This window comes from Balearica regulorum, chromosome 4 (assembly GCF_011004875.1).
Source record: "Balearica regulorum gibbericeps isolate bBalReg1 chromosome 4, bBalReg1.pri, whole genome shotgun sequence".
In the NCBI taxonomy this organism is placed as follows: domain Eukaryota; kingdom Metazoa; phylum Chordata; class Aves; order Gruiformes; family Gruidae; genus Balearica; species Balearica regulorum.
Window position 1 is genome coordinate 70,074,973 of NC_046187.1, and position 23,790 is coordinate 70,098,762.

Consider the following 23,790-nt stretch of genomic DNA (forward strand, 5'->3'; position numbering starts at 1 on the left):
AGCCTGCAGCTGGTTTGTAGTAACACCCATCTGATTTATTCCACTTTGTCTCAACCTTTTCTGCTGAAATACTTGAGTCTGCCTGACACCTTCTGCTTACTTGCTCCTGAAAATATAGCCTTATTGAGGAACTTATTTCTACACAGCAGCTGGAGTTTCATAGGCAATACATGTTGCAGGTCTCTCAACTACCATGTGAAAGGGTATAATCCTTTAGAAGTAACACAGTGGGTCAGAAGTATCACGTCTGCGTTATAACTGATTCTTCCTTAGCAAGATTATTTAGGGTGTAAATCAGGAGGGCCTGTGGCTCTCTGTCTTTAATTAAAAAAAAAAATTCAAATATATTACGTCTGAAAACCATCAAAGTCACTAACAAGAAAGAACAGTGGAAGCTTCTCTTGCAGACTTATTTAATGGTGTTTTTCTTATCTGAGTCTAGGTATATTTAGCACACTTAAATTATGAAAGATGTAGCATAGCTCCGAAATGTGTCAGTTTTGCTCTGACTCAATCTGTCAATGATTTTTGTATGTAAGAATTAAAGCCAACAAGTGCATGTTTAATATTAAGTCTGTATTTTGCTGTGTTTCAGAATCCTTATGTTTCCTTATATCATTCAGACAAGCAGGGAAGTGTCCTGAAGATTCAATAGGAATAACTCTCATGTAGTACTTCAAAGTCACGGTTGTTCATAAGCGTCACATTCCTCTCAGATAAGAGTAATAAATTCTAAGAATCTGTACATTTATAACCATTAGAAATATTTTCTAGGTTTTTGTTTTCCCCTTTTCTGTATATAGACTATTCTGATTTATCTCAAGAACTTTACCAGCCAGCAACAGAAGCAAGGATTTGGGAGGAGGAGTTTAGTGACTCATCAGTACCAAGTGATCCTTCTCTTAAACTTCTATAGAAATAAAGATATATAAATATATTTTACTTCTATTATCATATGGGACATTGCAATATAGAAGGAATCTGCTGTGAGTGGAGAGTTGGACGTGATGTTCTGCTACTTCATTGGCTTCATCGCCTGAGTTATCTGAGTGCTGGATAGAAACAAGTATTTGTGTAGTTTTCAACAGATGTAAGAATATGGGCTTTCTCATACCTTGACTATTAGGACATTGAGCCCAGTATTGTTTTCTTGGCAATATATAATATCGGATGTGTTGAAGATAGGTGAAATTAATTCAAATCAATTTTACATCTCTCTGTAAATGAGGACATGGGTCTTGCTGATACTGGCTGATTGTGCCAAGAACATTTCACTGGGCAGGTCTTTAACAGTTGATTTCAGTTGAACTTTGCCACTGAAATTGATAATATAGCCTTTTTATTTCAGCCTGGTAACTACAAATATTATCAGTCATAATATTTCCTGTGCTTTATAAAAACAAAATTTTGTCTGTGCCTCCAGCAGCGGCCAGATCTCTGTGCATTTCCTGAAGAAGTATTTTTTTTTACTCAATGAAAATCTAAATGCAATTAATTTAATGGAATGCCTTATGTATTTATATTAAGGGAAGGTCAAATAGGGACCAAGTATTTTAAACTATTTATGTTCAGATTTTTTACTGTTGGTTTATAAACAATATATTAAAATAATCTTCTAGGCTTTATTTGTTTTCAAGTGTTCTGGACTATCCCTTAAGTATCTTTACTGTATGGAATTTGGTCTTTCATGATAGTGGAACTGATGGAAAGATTATTGGTATGAGTGGAAAGTGTATACTACCGTCTTTATTTTAGGAGCATAGACTATTTTCTTCCTATCTGTGGTACAGCATGGCATTTTCTTACCCCTTCCCTACAGTTTCCTAATTTGTTTCATTTATCCTTTTGGAAAGGAATGTTGACTAATCCTGCATAGCTGTTTGTCTTCTCTTAGCATCTCAGGAGGCAAACCAGGCTTCCTAGAGAGGTGGTCGATGCCCCAAACCCGGTCTGTGTTTGAGGCATTTGGACAATGCTCTGAATAACATACTCTAACTTTTCCTCAGCCCTGAAGTGGTCGGGCAGTTGGACTAGACGGTTGTTGTAGCTTCCTTCCAACTGAAAATATTCTAGTCTAGTCAGTTCTAAAACAAAAGAGCTGTAAGGCTGCAGATAGATGTAAAAAGATGGTTCTCATTCAAGTTGAAATGAAAAAATCAAAATATAGAAAAAAAAAAATCCTGTTCATAAAATATGGAGATACTGAAAATAAATGCTCTGACACTATTCATTAAAGAGTTTTTTTTAAATTTTCAAAGCAAAATCATGAAATGTGGATTTGAAATTAAGCTAATAAAATTAAATACTAAGTCACACTAATTCAAAACAAAAAAATTTGGTTTGTATCAACATTTAGAAAATAAAGCTCTTATTTCTGAATAAATACTAGCTAGGAGGATTCAAATCCTTTTTTTTTTTTTTCCCCCTAATGTGAAAAGTTTTAATTTTGAGGAAATTCTTGTGCTTTAAAGTTAAGAAACTTCAATTACCGTGACTGATTTTACTGCTGTATACAAACTGCAAATGGCCATGCAGTATTGCCCCAATGTGATGATTTCTGTTTAAGGGATGTTGTAGTACCCAACCTTTACAAGTAATTTTTCCAGTTCTTGGTGTATTTGTAGGAGGGAATGCAAAGAGTTTACTTTCAAAATAGAATCATATGACCTATCCCAGCCAAACATTAAACACTCACACATCACATGGTATGTAATTGGTTTTATATATCAAGCCCATTTAAAAAAAATAGTGGTGTGTTATGTGGTAATCCTTGAGAAGAAGAAAGTAGTGCAGTTTGGATTCCTCTGGCTCTGCTGCTATTCTTCTCAGTCCCCAAGGCTTATGTACCAGTTAAGTTCCTTTTTGATTTCTCAAAATAGAGCTTAGTAATACAGAGGCAAAGAATTGATTGTGAATCAGCTGTCTAGACCAGCACAAATGTACCCTGGACAGTACGTCATGAATCTGTAATTACCAGAGAACTAGACCCAGCACATTTCCTTTATGACTCTGTCTAGAGCCTTAGAAATGCTCTATCCTCAACTCACTAGGACATGTGAATCCTGTGCCATGGGTATCTGTTACTCGTATTTTTAGCTGTAGGTTCTCCATTTTCACGAGGGGTGAGAACATAAAAATAAAAAATTACAAGCTTATTTGGGTGGAGCAGTTGTTCTCAGGGGACCAAAGTTCTGTTCTCATCATGAAATACCATACGAGTAATCAATCACAGCCATACCCATTAATGACAAGTGTAGCAGGTTCCTGGTTATTCAAGTGTCAGGTGAAAGAGGGGATTTCAGCAATGTTATGCCCTGAAGGAGAGAGAAATGCAGAGGATTTCAGTGAGCCTTTAACATTGAATTTTGTGTGAGAATGCTCTAGTGTGGGAAGCCAAGAATGTGTGTGGGCAGTCATTCTTACGTTTGACTTAATCACTTCGGATGGTATTTGTTTCTATTTCTATCTGTGTGGTGGTGTGTATGACTGTATTGGGTTTATGTGGCAAGGTTTGGTAGCAGGGGAGTTCAGGGCTTCTGTGAGAAGAGACCAAGAGCTGCCCCATGTTGGACAGAGCCAGTTCCAGCCGGCTCCAAGAGACACCCACCACTGGCCAAAGCTGAGCCCATGAGTGACACTGGTGGCATCTCTGTGATAACGTGTTTAAGAAAGGGTAAAAAAGCTGTTCAACAGCATCTGGCAGAGATGAGTGAGAAGATGTGAGAGGAACAATTCTGCAGACATCTAGGTCAGTGAAGGAGAGAGAGGAGGTGCTACAGGTATGGAAGCAGAGATTCCCCTGGAGCCTGGTGAGGCAGGCTGTCCCCCTGCAGCCTGTGGTTGATGATGGTGGAGCAGATATCCACCTGCAGCCCATGGAGGACCCCACACCAGAGCAGGTGGATGCCTCGAAGCAGGCTGTGACTCCGTGGGAAGCCTGTGCTGGAGCAAGCTCCTGGCAGGACCTGTTGCCTCATGGAGAGAGGAGCCCACACCAGAGCAGGTTTGCTGACAGGACTTGTGACCTTGTGGGGGACCCCACGCTGGAGCAGTCTGCTCCTGAAGGTCTGCACCCCGTGGAAGGGACCACGCTGGAGCAGTTGGTGAAGAACTGCAGCCCGTGGGAAGGACTCACGCTAGAGAAGTTGGTGGAGGACTGTCTCCTGTGGGAGGGACCCCGTGCTGGAGCAGGGGAAGAGTGCGAGTCGTCCTCCCCCTGAGGAGGAAGAAGCAGCAGAGACAACGTGTGATGAACTGACCACAACCCCCATTCCCCGTCCCCCTGTGCTGCCGGGGGGGGGGAGGGAGAGAAATGGGGAGTGAAGTTGAGCCTGGGAAGGAGAGAAGAGGGGTGGGAGGAGGTGGGGTTTTTTTTAGTTTGGTCTTTGTTTCTCACTAATTGGCGATAAATTCATCTTCCCGAAGTCAGGCCTGAATGGAAACAAAGGTGCCCTGATTTCTGTCTGCTTCCCATCGTGTTTTATTAGATGCAGCTTTATGACATAAACGAAGTTAGACATGCACAAAGGCTGCACCAGGGCTGAGGCAATTTCACTTCTGGACCACCAAAAGGGACTGTCTTGCTGCTTCTCTTCCACAGGATTGGTGCTCAACTGCTGGCATGATCCGGTGATTTAAGAAACAGAAATCTAATCCCTCTAAAAAGTTCTAAAATTCTATTCTACGGGACTAGTTTTCCCAAGAGGCTCAACATGGTGTCAGACAAGCACAAGGGAGATAACGGGAACTCGTGTTCACTTGAGAGGGAAGAAGCATATTGAGGCTACCACCCTACAATCAAGTTGGGCTATTTTAATTGTGAAGTGTTGTAACCATGCTGTTATGTGATCTGAAGTGCTGATGTGTTGCACTTGCTTTATCCAGCATGGTATATCTTTTCCTAGAGGAACACTTGTTTGATCTAAAATTAAAGTTAGTCTGAATTTCATTGGAAATTGAAATGGTTGAATGTATAAATCTAAAGCAACCCAAATCAGAAAACCCTAAATTCAGTGGCAAAACCTCCTTTGCCCAAGTAAAACACATAAACAAAGAAATGGTCTGAAATTGCTGAGATAGGAACAGTTTCATTGCAAATTACTGTGAGAAGAAAAGTGGAGGAATTCTAACCAAACCGAAACCCCTGCTGAAATTGAGGAAAATAGATAGTTCTTGAGAAAGTGCTTGTTCTCTTTGGGAGAAAGTAAAAATAAAAATTGATGCTGAAATGTCAACTAAAAAGGAAGAAGCTGTTGGATTATCAGGGCCCATTGCCTCTGTGCTTTATAAGACAGAAGAGGTCCTATCCTAAAGCCAGCTGAGGAACAGTAAGCTGTGCTTGTGAATGGATGTCACACTGGTACAATGCATTTATGTTGTTGTAGTAGTAAGTTTGTAAATTAATATGTTAAAAAAAAAAAAAAAAGTCTTATTTCTCCCTCAATATGAAAAAACATATAATTGAGCCTTCCTTTTAAATGGATCATTTACTGTATGTGTTCCTGTACGTACGTTGTTTGCCCATCATTTTAAGAAAGCTATATCACAGGGGCAGAGGTACCTAGACTGTGTTTAGTCTGCATGGTGTCATACAGCTTTTCCTTTGGTTCGTGATTTAAGCACAAGTGAAATAACAGTATTGCTTTTTGAAGTACTATGTGCAGAGGAGTCCACTGAAATGAATAGATTAGGTTATTCTTCAGGGATATAGCTTCAAGGTCTCTGCGTTAGTTATGCTCTATTCTGAAGATTTTCTTAGCAGCCATAATAGATGGGGTCTTTTTTTCAGTAAAAGAAGAAAGGACTAGTCCTAACTGTTTGTAAAGCTGGGTAAAGACTTTGGAGTTTGAAAACTGCTCTATAGCTGACATTCAACAGTAGACTTTGGGAATGTAATGTCTTCCATGAGTAAAGAGTCTCTGCTGTTATAGCTCATCTGTACAATTACAGTAATGAAATCACAAAACATATTTTTGAAATATTCTGCTTACTTGATTTGTGCCTTTCAGAATGGATGAATTCAGCAATTTAGGTGCATCTTGCCTATTACACTTGTTTAAAGTTAGAGATCTATAGGTATACCTTAGTGATCATTTCTTTTGGCAGCCTTGTGGCTTATATCTTTGTAGGGTCACCTTTAAATTAGACAATTCCCAATGCTGGGACCTGGCATGTTCAATGGGATGGCTGAGGCAGTGAAAGAGAGGCAAGATTTGAGACACAGGATGGGGTGGCTTAATCTAGTAGAGCAATGAGAAGAAATACTTGTCAAACTACAGCATGGAGCTGTCATCCTAAATCTTCTTTATACTCCATGGACACTGTAGGAGGTGATCCAGCTGGTTTAGGAATAGAGGACTTACCTTTTGGAAGTAACTGTTCTCCTGGTTAATAAAGGGTAGGTTTAAAAGAGGGGCTAGGGGAAACGTCTGAACTTCAGGGGGAAAAGAGGTATTACTTTTTCCTGGCTGGGTTAAAAAAAACCAAACCTTCCTTGTGATTTATTCATATCTACTCAAATAAAAGTCTAAAGGAGAAAAGTAGTCTGGCTTGGAAACTTCCATTTTCTGTGTCCGTGCAGTGTTCATTAGAACAGATCAGTTACTTCTTCCATTAAAAGATTACATTGGAAATGAGATTAGAGGCTACTTGTGTCAGCTGCCACTGTTAGGAGGAACATGGTAGACATGAGATCATTGTCACTTCTGAGCTGTTAAATATGAGAAGGTAAAGGTATTGACAAGTATCTCAAACTGTGCTTATGAAATTGTGTGTGATAAATTACAGATACCAGAGGTTGTTTCCTAAGTACCCAAAACCTTTCTTTGCATTATTGACGCTGATCAGTGTGTCAGGCTGAGCCTCAGAAAATTTCAACCCTAAACTTTCTGTTAGTTTGTGATTCAGCTGCATGAAGTCCAGCACAAAAAGTAAAATATTCAGCAGACGTAATTTTCTTCCTTCAAAAAGCTGACTGCAGAGTTGATAGCAGGTTTGATTTGGTGTTGTGAATATGTAGAAAAATAGATGCAGCACACACAGCAAAGTAGTTCGCAGATCCCTTCTCTCTGGAATATACATGAGCAATCAGACCTCAGTGAATATAACATCTTTTCTGACTTAGAATCATAGAATCATTTTGATTGGAAAAGACCTTTAAGATCATCAGTTCCAACCATTAACCTAACACTGCCAAGTCCACCACTAAACCATTTCCCTCAGCTCCACATCTACACATCTTTTGAATATCTCCAGGGATGGTGACTCAACCACTTCCTGGGCAGCCTGTTCCAGTGCTTGATAACCCTTTCAGTGAAGAAATTTTTCCTAATATCCAATCTAAACCTACCCTGGTGCAACTTGAGGCCATTTCCTCTTGTCCTATCACTTGTTACTTGGGAGAAGAGATGAACACCCCCACCTGGCTACAACCTCCTTTCAGGTAGTTGTAGAGAGTGAGAAGGTCTCCCTTTTCTCCAGTTGTTTAACCCCAGTTCCCTCAGCTGCTCCTCATAAGACTTGTGCTCTCGACCCTTCGCCAGCCTCATTGCTCCTCTTTGGAGATGCTCTAGCACCTCAATGTCTTGTAGTGAGGGGCCCAAAACTGAACACAGTACTCCAGGTGCAGCCTCACCAGTGTTGAGTACAGGGGGATGATCACTGCCCTAGTCCTGCTGGCCACACTATTTCTGATCCAGGCCAGGGTGCTGTTGGCCTTCTTGGCCACCTGGGCACACTGCTGGCTCCTATTCAGCCAACTATTGACCAACACCCCCAGGTCCTTTTCTGCTGGGCAGCTTTCCAGCCACTCTTCCCCAAGCCTGTAGCATTGCATAGGGTTGTTGTGACCCAAGTGCAGGACCCAGCACTGAGCATTGTTGAACCTCATGCAGTTGGTCTAAGCCCATCAGCCTGTCCAGTTCCCTCCGGCAGATCAGCTTGGAGTTGCCTGCAAACTCACTGAGGGTGCACTCCATCCCTTCATCCAGATCATTGATAAAAATACTAAAGAGAACTGGCCCCAGTATTGAGCCCTGGGGAACACCAGTTGTGACTGGCCACCAGCTGGATGTAACTCCATTCACCACAACTCTTTGGGCTTGGCCGTCCGGCTGGGTTTTTACCCAGTGAAGAGCATGCCCATCCAAGCCATGAGCAGCCAGTTTGTCCAAGAGAAAGACTTAATGTGTTGCCTCCAGGATGCTAGACTAGTTTGTCTTTCAGAGACCAGTTCCTTAGTAAATGCAAGATTTTTCCATGCATTTACTATAAAATTCCCACTAGAAGTTTCCTTCACATCTCATGGCTTGGCGGGGGTTCATCCCTCCTCCTTCCCTTCCTTCTTTGGACTGATCGTTTATCTTATTGGGGAAAAAACAGCATATGTGATTATTTCTGGTTGTTACGCAGCAGTGGAAATCATCCAGTCTCTCCCCCCCGGCCTGCATTCCCAAGGAGCCACCAATTACTGAGTCTGAGTTTTAACCGCTCCTCATAAATCAATGTTATTAAAATCATTAAACACTGATGTAATTTCAATCCAAAGTATAGCTTTATTGCATTTGATTATTAATAATTGTATCAAAATGATAATTTTCTCTTAAGTATTTTAATGGGCTTTTTTAATATCTGCATCCAGCTGCACTTTATCACTCGATGTATCTCCTTTGCGTGTCTTCAACTCACATCTGCTGACTCGATGGACTCTTACCGTACCAGCGAAGAGCCTTGTGAAGGGGGATGTAGCTGTGGGAGTGGGGCTGGATTCTGCTTCATTTAGCGACAGCACAACTGTCAGCCCAAAGCTTTCTCTGTGGAACCTGCCTGACTTATGGCGGTGGAAGGGCCAGAAAAACGCGCAGCTGGGGCTGCTTTTCCCAGGTTGGGGTGGAAGCCCTGAGGGTAGAAACCTCATCTTTTGCCTGAGTATATGTAACGTGGGAGATATTAAGAGAAAAGCAGCCTGTATTCCCATTACACCTTTTTGAAGTTAAACTACACCTTGATCAATTCTGACTGAATTTCTCTCTCAGGATATTTTTCTCAAAATTATTCTTTACTTTCTTCCTTTGTCAAAGTAGAATCTACTCTTCTCTTGAATATACTAACCAAAGATATATCAATTTGTTATGGAAGCTATGTGTCAAGTTTAAGATATTTCTAATAAGAATGGAATCTAAGTCTATTTTAGCACTAAATCTGCCTTGTAGTCTCAAATGTCAAATGTAATTGTAAAAAGACACTCTATCGCTTGCCAGCGTATGTGAGTGTGTGCGTATCTGTGTGTATTTATATATCAATTTATGATTATGAAGTTTTGTTTCCAATTTCATACTTATTTCTGTTCTTTTCTCCAATTAATCCTATTTACATATTTTAGTAAAAGAGATTCTAAAGAAATTTTAAAAACCTGTAATGTCAAGTACGGAAAGAAATAGTTTCCATTTAGATGTTAGTAATAGGACATTATAAATGGGGTTTATTTTAATTTCCCAGCTAGAATGTTAAAGTATGAAATCCTTTCTTTTCTTCCATCCATATAATTATTATTCAGTAGCTGGCTCTGCATAACTTGATTATATTATGTTCTCAGGGCTGTTGCTGGAGTTGACGGAGACCCTGATTTAGTTCACATGGAAATCCAGGACCCCAGTGGAGGTATGCAAATGAAAATGTTATCAATTGATTCCCTAGCGTATAGACATTTCTCTTTGTTTTAGAGAGTACTTTCTGGATTGTTTTAAAAACTAGTCAGAAGAGAAATTGTCCAAGTCAAATTCTTTCTCTGTTTATCTGTAGTCAGCAAAGCTGTCCTGTTATATAAAAATATAGTATAATTTAAAATTTACTTGTTTTCCATTCTAAGACGAATTGACGTCAAGATGCTATACTCCGTTGAAAATGTTCATTAATAGTGCAATTTATTCTGGCAGTTAAACATTGAACATTTTTTCCCGATTTGCAAATAAAACTGGCAATGCAGTATTAGTGCTGGGTAAGTGTCTGTTACAGTGAATCGTTGCATATGTCAGTCCTACTACACTAACCACCATCTCCCAGAATTTCCTCATGTTTTGTGACTTGGAAAGGAAAATAAACAAAAAACCAGATTAGCAGTCAGGATGTGCTGTATGAAGAGTCATCGTGATCCCAGAAGTGCGTATAGTTTCTTGTTATCGATTTTACTATTGAAAGATAATTTAATTTCTTGAATCAGGTCATCTTAAATTCCTGTACAGTCTTAAAAATGAGTTGTGAAGAGTGCACAGTTTGACTTTCCCTGATCCCATAGCTTTTCTTCATTTCAGCTGTATTAATAAAATCAAAGTTGTCATGTTAAAATCTAGATGACAAAGTTTCTAAATCTTTTAGCAGTGAGATTTCTGAGACTTGGTGACCCCTACACAGCCCCATCAACTGCTCTGTTTAGAAACAGTGTAAGATTCTTCAGGGGCTGGATAGAAGGAATTTTTTATTTAACAGAAACAGCAGAAAAAGAAACTCTCATGAAATATCTCCTGGCTGGGTTCTCAACAAACTGACTTTGTGCTCTTACGGCCAGTACAAGTATCAGCATTGATTTTAGTGGAAACAGCATTTTTCTACTATCTGTATGATAAAGAGCTATAATGCTTGTCATGTGCATGATGAATAGCTGCAAGACTTTTCTGCGGGCCATTGCTGTGCTTGCTCAAATATCCTTGTGGTGATGATTTGGACATAACCAGGAGAACTTGGATTGAATCTAGCTGCCTCTTAAACAGATCCAGATTTTAAAATGAATATTTCTATCTAGTATACTGTTTTTGCCTTTGCTAATTAAAAGTCATAAAGTGTGGAATGCATGTCCTATTTCACTGCAAAAGTAATGAAGGACATACATGGGGATGCGTTATTTGCTGTATCTGGAGCATGGAGAGAATTAGTGATCTGGACACAGGATTGTGCATATAACATTTTTCGCACTGCACTTGGGAAAGTCACTTTGTGCTCAAAAGCTTGCGAGGAAGGGTGAGCTGTGCAAGGACTTGAATCCAGGAGAAGGTCTGTGGGCCACAGCTGGCATACGATATGATTATTGGCTCTGGTCTCTCTGATAAGAGCAGATTGCATCAAAGATGCAGTGATGCTGTTCTGGCAGCCCAGGCAGAGAGTATATTCCTTGCCTATTGCTAACGGGAGAGGAAGAGAGAGGCCACAGCCTCCACTGATATAAACCAGGCAAGGCTTTTTCAGCAAGGTATTAACTCTGAATATAGAAGTCCTGCCCCAGCAGAGCAGTTCCACTAGCGTATTAATAGTGTGTCCTAACTTTCCTACAGAGCTTTGAAAATAACCTTTAAAATTCCGCGTGCTGTCTATTAAACAGAGTCTGATTCTCTTCTCACTCATCACAATTTTATACTGGTGCTGATCTATTGATTTCAGTTATGTTGTGTCAGGCTGCCATTTCTCCAAGTGAATAATTCGGCTCTGTGCATAGCTTAAGTGAGAAAAGAGGCTCCTTCTATTATCCCCACCCATGAATGTCTCATTCGTCTAACCCCTAATCTCTCTGGACCAGCAAAATTTAGATAATAACAGGCTGCCTCCCGGGAAGGATCTGAACTGTAAGCAGTTAATGTATTCTCGCTACATCGGAGATTGAAATACTCTTGTATGAAGGTTTAATATAATAATTTTACAACTAACTCGACTGGCAAAGGCAGCGCTTTCCCTACATGAATAACATTTTATATTGCTTGCTTCTTTTTCCCTTGATAGCCCTGTCATATGTTTCTGTCTCTCTTCCCTCAGGTTATCGCTACATCACTTGCCAGATTCAAAATTGCTCTGATCAGACAATGACAGTCCAGTTTGCTGGTGGCACTGATCGGGATTCCCTGACTGTGCAGGACGACTACATATTTCTTCAGGTACTGCCACTTTCTAGAGAGACAGCCCATTTTCAAATTCAAAAATAAAATTTTAAGCAGCAGAGCAACACTGTAATTTAGGAGCATGGAGAAACCTGTTCCAGAGTATGAATGATGATATATGAATTTTTACATGGAACAAAACTTTATCAGTCAAAAAAACCCCCAAACCAATGCACCTTTAATTTGTGCAACCAGTTGCCTGGTTTTTTGGTTGATTTTAGTTTATCATTGACCTAGCTCTAACAAGACGGAAACTTTCAAATAGATTGCATGGTTCAAAATTACATTTTATAAATACTCTTGTATGTTAGGCAAAATGCAACCCTTTTGTTTTTATGCTTACAACCTCTTTGGGTTCCTTTCCAGTACGTCCATAGTACAAAAAGGTTCCCTAAGAAGAGTATCCAAGGAAAGTCACTGACATAGTGGCTCAGCTTCCTCACATGGATTCTCTCGTGAAGAAGAGGTTTTCCTGGGAAAGAATTTATGCAACTGCACTTAGGAAGCGAAAGGGTGAAACAGCCGTAGGTGGGAAGCTTGAAGCAACTTCTGATGGTCCAAATTACACTGGGATTATTTCATTCCCAGACTACACCACCTGCATGCAGAAACTGGGGCTGGGGCTCCATCAGCCTTATGGCACCACGTACAGCTCAGGCACACTTGAAATTCATGTCATTTTATGTGCTTGGGACTGGTTGCGACTTGAATCTGTCAGAGCTACAAGCTTCTGAAAGAAAGGTTATGTCTTACCTGTTTTTTCATATTTTCCTAGGGAAGTTGCTTTTACTTTCCTCAGTGGTTGACTATCATTTTTCCTTTACTTTGATATGATTTGCTTGTTGCAAAGGCTTGTTTATTGACTCTTGCAGGAAAGCAGTATTGTGGTGATGGATAGCTCTCCTCGCTGCCGCCTCGGTGTATATCAGATTGGCTTCTTTGCAGCTTTCCCCCACTGTGGCTGTTTCTTCCAAAAGGATCCGTAAATTGATAAAGAAACAAAAGATCTGTCCTCCTCTTGTTTGCCATAGCGTTTTTGAAGGCCCACATGGTTTAGAACATTTAGCATCACAAAGAAACAGCAAAATGGATTAGGAAAAGTATTTTTGAGTTAAAGTAGGTGTTTTTCATCTCAGGTCTAGCACTTATGGCACCCGTTTTGCTCAAAGGTGGTATTATCCGTGGCTCCCCCCAGGCACACTCTAAAATCAATTTCACAGTGTGCAGACGGTGAGAAGTGCTTCTCACCATGTGAACTTCCAGACTGCCATGCTCAGCAAAACACAAGCTGCTTCCTCTTCAAGCTTTTTTTTTTTTTTTTTGCTGGACATCTTGTATAATTGCATCTTGAGCTGGTTTTTTCTGTCTCATGCCAGGCATGGGCAGACACAAAATGGAAGTGCAACCTGGAAATGTACGTATAACATAATGGACAGTTGCTACTGGGAAAATGATGCCACTGATAACATAGTCTCTGCAGATTTGAGACACGTCAGCGCCGGTAGATGAGATGTGCATGTATTCCACATAAAGGGGAAACGTCTCTAGTCTTTTTCTTTCAGACTTATCTGCAGTAATTCACCGTATGTAATATACATCTTTTTTTTGCTAAATTGGTTTACAGTTAGCCATAGATACATTACTGGAGGATAGAAGATAACTCTGGGATCCTATGGTCACATCTGAAGTGCAGCCACCCCTGAGTTGTGATGCAGGGCACTACTTAGCTGTTCCAGTGAAACCACACAGCAGCTGCGCATCTGAGAAACAGCATACGTTTGAAACCATGTGGAAATTTGAGATTAAAATATTGGTATATAAGTTAGAGTCAGACCAAGGAGTCCTCTGAATATCACAGCAATATCTGTCAGAAAGAAGATGGGACAGAATTATCTGTGCAAAAAGAGAGGATGGTTTGAGACTGTCTTATTGCCCCTGGCATCGCTCACATCCCCCCAGCTGTGCAGCTGTGAAGCAGAGAATTGCAGGTCTCCACTGCTAATCCTGGCCCAAATCTCAGACTTCTACTCTCTTAGAGGAAGATCTCAACCCCATTTCTTTAGTACGTCTATCTACACCCAAGATGATCAGGAACTTTCTAATACTCATTTCTTTTCCAGTTTGCACTGACAGTCAGACAGTGTCAGAGGTGATTTTAGCAGGAGGATTAAAGTTTCAACGCTGTTTTTAAGCACAGACCCGCCTTCAGTGTCAGTGAGGCTTGACATGGCTAGCTGCTTCAACTCCAATTCTCTGCTGCCTTGCATCATCTTCAGTCATTTAAAATGAGTGACATAAAATAAATGCATAATGAACAAGAAGGCTATGATAAGATGGATGAGACTGCTTTTTAACACTAATTAAATAAATGGTGAGGTTTTTGGTTTAATCCATCATTTAACAAATCACATTCTTAAAGGGCATCAACTTCTTTCTACCACAAAAAAGGAAATTGGTTTAAAGAAAGAGTAATAATGATTATAATGTTAAATATTTTGATATCTTTAAAATATTCAGGCAGGTGGACCTGCTGTCATGCATCAACTCCATTTTTGCCAAGCCAAGTCAAGTTTGCATGCTTCAGCATAGGCTGTTTTCCAAATCAGGTTCCATTTTTAAACACAACAGTTGAGGAGAAAAACAATGGGGTAGGATTTTAAATGGATTTCCTAAGTCAAAGAAAGAAGACGAGTCTGTTTATGCTTCTGTTCCACAGTCTGATTTGTCCACCAGAGAAAAATTTTGCACGTTTCATTTCACTTTTTCCATTTTCTGTTTTTGACCAGTTCATTCCTGCAAAGCAGCCACCTTTTATAAACTTAGTGAAAATGACTGAATAGCCGTTACCTAGCTGATCTCCTGGAGGGAATAAATGTGAAAAAAAAAGTGAAATATTATTTGCCACAAGCTAAAACCTTTGCTAATCTGATCTGATGGTGCTCCAGACACTTACTTGGAAATGTGCCAATTTCTATACTTGCACAGATTTTGGTGTTATATTTCCAACTAGAAAAACCTAGAGAAGCTGTTAGCTGAGTGTTTTCATCAATGTTTATTTAGAATCTTCCTTTTGCTACTTTGGAACAATATTTACATGGATTTTTTTGTGAATAAGGCGAAGTCTTAAAATGACCAGCGTATCTGTTATTACGAAGAGGAGAAAGGGCTAATGGCTAATAGTCATACAGCGGTGTTCCTTTCAATGCACATTTCTGTTGGCTTTCTTTGGTGAAAATCTTCATAAGCCTCCAAGTATTTTACATACAACCTAATTGTCTTCAGTTCCATATATACAAACAGTTGAAATATGTGTTTTACCTCTCTATTTAAGCATCTAATTGTGTCTTCAGGATGTATCACAGATTTTCAAACTGACTGACCAGTGGATTCAGAATCCTCCATGTGGCATGTTAGCATCTTACACTGGGAAGTGTTTTATTCTGTATAGAAAATATTAGTCAAAATAGTGAATGCTTTACACAACAGTAGCATGATTTATTCAGCCTTTTGTGCTTTGCTTTGAATAGTGCTGTTGGAGTACGGCTTGCCCTTGAGGTACCAGTTGTTCGTGGCCAGTGTACCCTCTCCCCACCTCTTACCTGGAGAGTGCTGCTGCCTGGGTTTCTGTGAAAGGGCAGAAATGTGGGAGGCCAATGGGTACAGAGATATCAACAAGGACTGGGGACAGTGAGATGCTGAAGTCTCAGGTATCACTCAAGACAGCTGAAATGGCGAAAAAAGGAAGTAAATAACTTTTTTCTTCCTAAAGAGAGGGAGAGCAAAAGAGTTTGAGTCTATTCTCACAATTTTTTATTTATTCTTTTAAGAGTACACTGTGCAAATTAATTACATGCAATAGAAGTAATAGATATGTATTTCATTTGCAGGTTAAAAAAGTGTCTTCCATTGCATACTCTTTAGATTGAACATAAATTATCACAGATTCTGTTTTTCATTTGTATAGACAACATCAGCAAATCGGACCAAGTATTATGTGTCTTACCGTCGCAATGGCTTTGTACAGATGAAGCTGCCAAAGTATGCATTGCCAAAAGTAAGTATACACATTTTTATTTCTATTTATATATTTTTCTTCTTCTCTTTCTACCTAAACTAGTTTTATTCTTCTCTTTTTTAAACCTCTTTATTCTGGGATCACAATTTCTCCTTGTAAGGATTTCTGAATCCCATTTGTGGTATATGCTTACCCTACTGTTTTTATTTTCATTCGAGGAATATAGTAGCTCATAAACCATAGACGGCAAGAACATAGGCTAGCTTATTTGTCATCAGTTACCGCAACAGTTTTTGAGCTTTGCTTCCGTGAAGCAATGCTACACACCCAATAGCGATGTAATGATATAGAGCGAGTGTTCTTTCAAGAATCTATTAGAGTTTAATTCCACATGGTGCTTTCTGGTATAAGCATGAATAGTAATATAAGAGAATTTTACCAGTTGATGGTGTTCTATTTCATTAAGGAATCCCAATGTGGACTTTAATTACTTACCAGAATGGCAAGGCCTGTTGAGAGGTTCCTTCAGTCTAGCATATTTTTATAGTGATAGGGTTTCTATATTTGCATAGTAAATTAGCAATAAAGCACAGACAGATATTTACATATGGTATAACTGATGCAATTGAATTTCTGTGCTGCACTTAATGTGTTTTATAACTTTATGTACAGTTAGAAGGATTCAACAATCCTGAAGAAAAATGACTTGGAGGTTTAAAAGACCCGGCTGGATAAAGCCCCAGGTAACCTGGTCTGGCCTCACACCTCACCCTGCTCCCAGCAGGAGGTCGGTCTAGAGACCTCCTGAGGTTCCTGCCTTTTTCATGTGATTCTGTGTGATTCTGTCACTTACGTATTAGAGAACTAAGACATGTTATTTTTGCATGTCTTGAAATGCACAGATTTAATTCATTGCTCACCTAATGAAGGACCATGGAGTACAATGTACGTCCTTCTTTTGCTGTAGTTGTTCTAAAACAAAGAATGTGTTTATGTTGCTTTTTCATCTTTGATTTTTTTTTTTTAAATAATCTAAGCAGTGGTCTGTAGTCTTCTGGTTTTAAATATACAACATATTAACAAAACCCTCAAATCAAATCCTCGGATATTATTTGGGATATGCTTCCAGTAGCACTGTGGAAATAGCTGTTTATGTATTTATCTATTTTTACAAGAAATCTATAGCCAAGGACAGGTAAATATATCAACCCTTCTGCATAATGATTTCAGTGTTTTTAAGGCCTTCAGTGTAGCCTTTATGTTTCCCTGGGGAAATATTTAAGTAGGAAAACAACAGGAGACTGTCCAGTTCTAAATTTTAAAACATGCCAGATGTGCAAACCCTGAGGGACTGCAGCCCTTGGGCAACTCCCGCTGGGGCAGGGACACCCCAAGGGACTGCAGCTCATGGATGACCTACGCTGGGGCAGAAGACAACAAGTAAGGACCAATGGAGGAAAGCCAAGAATAAGCAAGGAGTGGCAGAAAGAAACCCTTCCGCAGGTGACCCCAACCTCCTGCGCAGCCCGTTGCCTCACTGAAGCAGTTGGGAAGAACCAAATTAACACAAGGTGGAAACAAGGGACTTGAGAGTAGGAAGTGGGGAGAAGAGGTGTTTGAGCTGATTCTGGAGAAGGGTGAGGAAGGATGTTTCCCTAAATGTTTAATTATTTATGGTATTTTTTTCAAATACCCAAATCAGTGATTAAAAGTGTGCATGAGCTGGCAATAAATTAAATCATGTAAAGATTGCCAAGTTCCAAATGTTTTACCCACACCAAATTTCCTAAAGAGTTGTCTACTAACTCAAATTTTTAAGAGTTGCATTAAGCGTTACGATTATAGACATTAGTTCATATTCCATGTGTGGATGATTACTTCAGGCATTCAGAAAAGTGATTTTTTTTTTTTCCTTTTTAAAGTTGGATGTGTACTATACCTGCTTAATGACATATGCCTCTGGTTTCAATATCAATATTGCAGTACACTATATTAATAAAAGGCATGTTATTTGGGTTCAGATCTAGCTGACACATCTCAATAAATGGGCAGAGGTTGTCAGAACTCAAAGAACTATATGAGACTATTGTCCGGTTCTTGTAGGCACCCATGTTTGTAATAAGTGAGCTTGCACTGGTTGTGAAAAACAGCAGCAAATCAAATGTTATAGGAGAGCTGGAGATACAGCATACAGTGGAGGACCTAGATCTCTGTCTCGTGGAGCTTTCCTTGGCAGCAAAACCAGTTTAAGAAGTCCTCCCCAGTCATTCCTTTCTACTACTCTTCTGCGGTCAACTATGACCCATGTTGTGTTCGCGGGACTGCACTATAAACAAGATCAGTGCAGTGATCACAGTGAAAAAATAACCCTGAAATAGTACAATTTGTTTTTCAAAAAGGCAAATCAAGAGGCAACTTGATTGTCGTGGAGAAGCCTCCTTAAGGGGAGAAAACATGGAGCCTTAAAAGCGCGTTAGTAGAGAAAGACCCACTGTAGCTGGGAGCTGAATCCAGATGTATTCAAATTAGAAACTGAGCTCAACTTCTTAATGGTGTTGGTGATTATGTGTTTGAAAATGTGCCAAGGAAAGTGACAGATATTCTAGGTTTTGAAGTTTTTAAATCATAACTGAGTGCCTTTCTGGGAGATTTGTTCTAATGATATAGAAGTTATTTGCTCCTCCTGTATCTTATAAAATATGCAGAAATAATTGTTGGAAATTCTCTGGTTGGAAAGATAGCAGAGAGCGAACTAAAGGATCTAATCATCACTTTTAGCCTTAAAATCCATTAATCTGCAAAGGGTGTGTAGTTTACTGGGCATATGCTCTTACTAAGTGCATTTCTGACGTACTCAAAAAATGTCAGTCATTACTCACTGGTATTTCTGTCATGTGTAGTCTGGATTGTTTGAAATAGTGCTGCATGCTGAATTCTTTGTCTTGGAAAATATGGGGTTTGTTTATTTGTCTTTTGTTTTGTTTTGTTTTTTTGTTTTTTCCCTTGCTAAGCAGATTAACTCCAGGCTTGACTGAATAAATAAATTAGAAGTTAGTGGTTTCGTTTTGGATAGAGTCAACAGTAAGCTAGGAAGAGGATGACTGCGTCATTTGGAAAGGGATGTTTTTGTGTTCTTCCCAGTTCAGGCAGTACCCGATGAGTGGAACAAAATAAATTCTCTCTTTAGCATTTTGATGATGCCTCCAAGAGGAGTTTCTTGGGTATCTGCACACAACAGAGCTGAAGATTTCACTAAGAGGGTTTGGAAGCCAGACATCCATTAGAACAGTGGTGAATGTGAGAGATTTTAACCTCTTCTGTAAAAGATGCATTTTTTTTTAAGTGATTAGGTACCATGACATTGCAGCAGAAATTTTAGATACTGAAGTAAATAAGAACACAGCTCTGAAATTTTCCATCACACCATATTTCAGTGAGAATCATCAGGAGCAGTAGAAATGTATCTTTCAATACAAGTTGAACAGACAGGAAAAGATTCATATGAACAAATTACTGATGAAATTTTGCAAAGAAGCAGGATATCAGCAAAGACACTGGCACATTAAGAATACATCTAGAACGTGTGACTGTGGAGTTGCTACTTTTGTGGTGGTAGGAGATAAACAGAATGAAAGAATTTACAAAGAACTCGGGTTTTAAGTTTGATTAAGACCAATAGCTTTTAAAAGAACTGAGTTTCAGGGCTTTTAAAGCATTAGATTCTGCCTAACCAGGAGATGAAGCGGGTCTGAAATAGGCTCTATTTCATTTTTCTCAAAAGAATTGAATGAGGCTTCAAAAAAATCTCTTTCCAAGTGGTCTCTGTCAAGTGTTTCATGTTTTTGAGTTTTTGAGCAGTGGTTGTGTACAGGGAAGGGAAAACCGTAGCTAAGTCAGAAGATACTACAAGCTGGTTAAGTACGTGGCTGACAACATTAGGAGAGCTGTGCTGGAACACCAGGCTCTAGCCTGGGGGAATAGTGCTGGGCTCTTCAGATATTCTTTCACAGCACAGATGCTTTTCACGGTGATTTTATATATGGAGATGGAGTGAACATTTTCAGACTGAGTAATTAAAAAAAAAATGTTATTGAAGGACGCTTCATGTTTTCCTTTCTATATGAAGAGGTTGAAAATCTGCAAAAAAATGATTCCATTGTTTTGTATTGTTTGTATTTGCATTTGTGTTTGTATTTGTCCAAATGTACCCTCAAAGAGAAACGTAGAAGAGGATAAATATTTTTCTTTGGACATATCTCAAGGCTTCCTTACTTGTGAATAAAAGGCTGCTAAAAGCAGCTTCCAGCCAAACTTTACATGTGCTAGGTTTCTAGGCTCCAGCTCCACCGTGTCACCTGGATTGCATCATAGCTCCATATATGTACAGAGAGCAGGCCCATTGGGGGCCATCTAATGAACAGAATTCAGATTTTTTTTTTCTTCTTTTTTTCTTTTTTGCCTGCTCTTGAGAGATTTTTTTTTTTAGTAGCGTGTTTGATACTGACACTACATTGAATCACACAGCTGCCTCCTGCATTTGGCAGGAGTCAAGTGCCAACTGCTGCCAGGCAGAGTGGTAGTGAAGGTTGGTAAGACCGTATTAAAGGCTGCCTGTATGCTTCCTGAAACAGAAGAGGAAGTTTAGAGCAATTCTTTTAAAACTGAATTGGTTTTTATACTATATTCCATTTTACCATTATTGCTTGTTCTCTTCTGCTAAAGCTAGATCAGGAATAACTTGTAGGAAATGAATACCAAAATTCAAATACCTCCTCCAAGAGGAGCAGGGTTGCATTTCTGTCATGCAATGGCTGGCTAGATGTGCAGGTGTGTTCCAGGGAGATCCAGCGAGATCCAGTGTTCCTCTCTTGGGCTGTTTTCAGCCTGCAGCAGGGTTTCAGCCGCCGCTGCTGGGAGAGCAGCTCTGCCGAGGGCGCAGGCTGCAGCCCCATCCGGAGAGTCATCATGCTTGTGTTGCACAAAAGTTCCTGCAGCTCTGATTGCCCTCACCTGGAGAAGTCTGCTGTGGAGAAGGAGTATGTTGGGTTCTGGTCCTTATTCAGCAGTTTGAGTTATGCTCTAATGCGACCAACAATAAAACTGTGAACTAGTTCGTTCTGAGAGTTTAAGCAAAAAATTCGTTAACAAAATTGCTGACCAAATCAAGGAATCTGCTACAAATCATGGTAGTTTTACTGTTGCAATTTGGAAGAATTTAATTATTCCAAGTCCCCTTCCCACCTCTGGTAAACAAATCTCCTTTATGAACTCATGCTAGGCATTCATTGATTCTGCATTTGTTCATGCGAGCTACAAAATCTTAATAACACAAGAGCTCTATTGTCTGCTATATTCAACTGCAATTCAGAAAGTTTAGTTCTGAACAGATATGGTGTAGAAAAAGCTGTTTTCATCTGGTTTGATCTCTATATGTCTTTTCAATTTTTGATTGTGAAATAGGCAATAACTAAAATTTTTCAGGTAACCAAGATAAAAGAGAGTACAGGGGAAAAATAAAAATAAAAGAAGAAAAAAATCATATTGCCTTGGAAATAAGATAAAGTCTTTAATGTATTCATGGTAATATGAATCTCTTATACATGCCTTTTATCAACTCCATATATTCTTTTTGATTATCCCCTCGTGCCCTCCTGAGGGGCTCGAAACAGGCCCACCTCTTCCTTGCCTCAGTCTGAGATATACATCACTATTTTAACCACAGCTTTTCTTCCAAACTTGTCAGTACAATCCAATAATAGATATAACACTACCAAGAGTAAAATATTTTGAGCAGTTTTACTCTTTCTCCCTAAATAACCATCAGTCTTTTGAAGCATGTCTTCCCTTCTCTATCAAGCTCCCTCTTAGCATAACTTTTTCAGGGATCCCCTAAATGAGTCCATTGATTAGCAGCAGAGACGGCAGGAAAGATTCCTGCAGCCCTTTTGTCAGCAAAGTTCTCTTGAGGCTCTGGCTGCGTGATGGTTGGATTACGAAGTACTGAGGCTACGAGGGCTCATTTAGCAAGTCTCGGAGTCTCCCAAGAATTGTTTCTCGGCTTGGGTCGCCCCTTCACCATCTCTGCCGCCCTGGCTGAGGTTGTTCCTCTGTGCCGGGCAGAAGAGCAGTGTGCAGCTGCAGCAGGACTTCTATTCCATCCTTTTGAAAGTCCATAGGAGTGGCTGTTGAACAAAGAATAAAGGGAAAGGTAATAGAAATAGCGGTAGCAGTGTCCTTTGGAGTGGAAGTGTTCCTTTCCCAGGAGGTGTCCCAGCACTAGCCAGTGAACCTGGGCTGTAGCAGCTGTCTGGCTCCCTGGTTGTACCAATCCATCCGAGGCGGATTCGAGGAACTGTTCTTTTCTTCACAGTGTAACTTGTTATTGATTTCTCTCCTTGCACCATTTTACTCAGCCAGGCAAAGAAGATTAGGGAGATTATCTTTGGTATATGTGCCATCCAGTTACCTTGATTGTGCTTAAGAGATTACAGGGGTATAAATGTGGTGCATTTGGAGGTCAAGGCTGAGACTACACATCCTTGAGTGCTTACATCTGTTGTGCTTCTGATACGTTTACTTCTCCTGGTTCTCTGTTTAATTTATCGCTTGCTTCAGGTTAACGTATTGCCCAACTGCAGCATTAAAAGATTGTAGAGGGGCAAAATTCTGGCATTGAACTGAAAATTGTAAGATTTGAAAACCGGGAATTTTGAGTGGTTTTTTTATTTGCCTTAGTGATTAAAGCGCCACAGTCCTGCGTGTGTAGCATTTTATTGGCTATGCTGAACCTTGCCTACAATGTTTTCACTTAATGATATTTCCTGTGTCATCAGCACATTTTAATACACAAAGGAGCGCTAGCTTGCTGTATGATCCTTGTATCTTTTATACCCTTCTGTCTTCAAGGTGTAATTGTATTTATTTGTGTCGTAGGGTTTCTTATCACAGTTAGTAATATAGTAAACCATATAGGGCATTTCTTGAATATAAAATTCTGTAAAGTATTAGCAGACTTATAGGCTGGTGCATTACTAAAGGTAGATGGTATAGGGCTGTATACAATAAAAACATTTCTCTTCCCTCCTGTAAACCTCTTTCTTTCCTCTCTCCTATCCTTAGCTCCCCCAAAACATGACTCTCTATTCTTTAATGCTTTGGGCTTCTTGACTGATTTTTTTATTTTTTTATTTGGTGTTCATTCAGCCTTCTGTGAAAACAGACTCAACTGCATTAAAAGCAGATTATTTTGGAAAAATGTTCAACTGATCTGTGTTAAAAGTAAAGAAATCATTCTCAAGCAGTGTGGATGTTTTTAAGAAGACATATTTGATCATTACTCCGTACGTGCTGGAAGACACCTTGGGTGCTCGCTCTCCATTGCATGGCTGAACATGCACAGTACTTTGTGTCACGTGCACACCTTCAGACTCTTTTATTTTGTTTAATAGACCAGGTCTGTCCATGGGATATGACGTTTCTTTGAAGTGGTGCTCATCTTTTGCACAATTTGGCCTTCTATACGTGTCCAATTATTTCTAGTATCACTTTGAAACTGTCTTTGTGTTTATTTGAACAATTGTGTTCTCTGCTACAAACATAGCTGCTTACAAGTCCCTGAGAGAGTAGGAGTGGTAGGACCTGTCACTGGATGCCTTGTTTAATCACACCAGTTTTTAATATGCAGTCTTTAATTGCTTTCAGGATTCATTTAGCATTTTTGTAGAACAGTAATTCTGATTCAACAGACTTCCAGCTGTCCTTAATTCTAATGCCATTATCAAGTTGAAATTCTTATTTGTCTGGAAATTTCTTTACTTTCTTTAGCATAGTTAAGAAATTATAGCTCTTGAATAAAAA

The 23,790-nt window shown here is 39.6% G+C and overlaps 1 protein-coding gene across 6 annotated transcripts in view; it reads left to right on the top strand.

The window, feature by feature from the left end:
• SORCS2 (sortilin related VPS10 domain containing receptor 2) overlaps nt 1-23,790 on the top strand; it is a 561,511-nt gene that overhangs the window by 454,688 nt on the left and 83,033 nt on the right. For all 6 annotated transcript variants that reach the window (XM_075752553.1, XM_075752549.1, XM_075752551.1 and 3 more), the window contains exons 6-8: nt 9,593-9,657; nt 11,797-11,915; nt 15,883-15,972. In XM_075752553.1, coding sequence (XP_075608668.1) covers nt 9,593-9,657; nt 11,797-11,915; nt 15,883-15,972 — 274 coding nt within the window. The remainder of the gene's footprint in view (nt 1-9,592; nt 9,658-11,796; nt 11,916-15,882; nt 15,973-23,790) is intronic.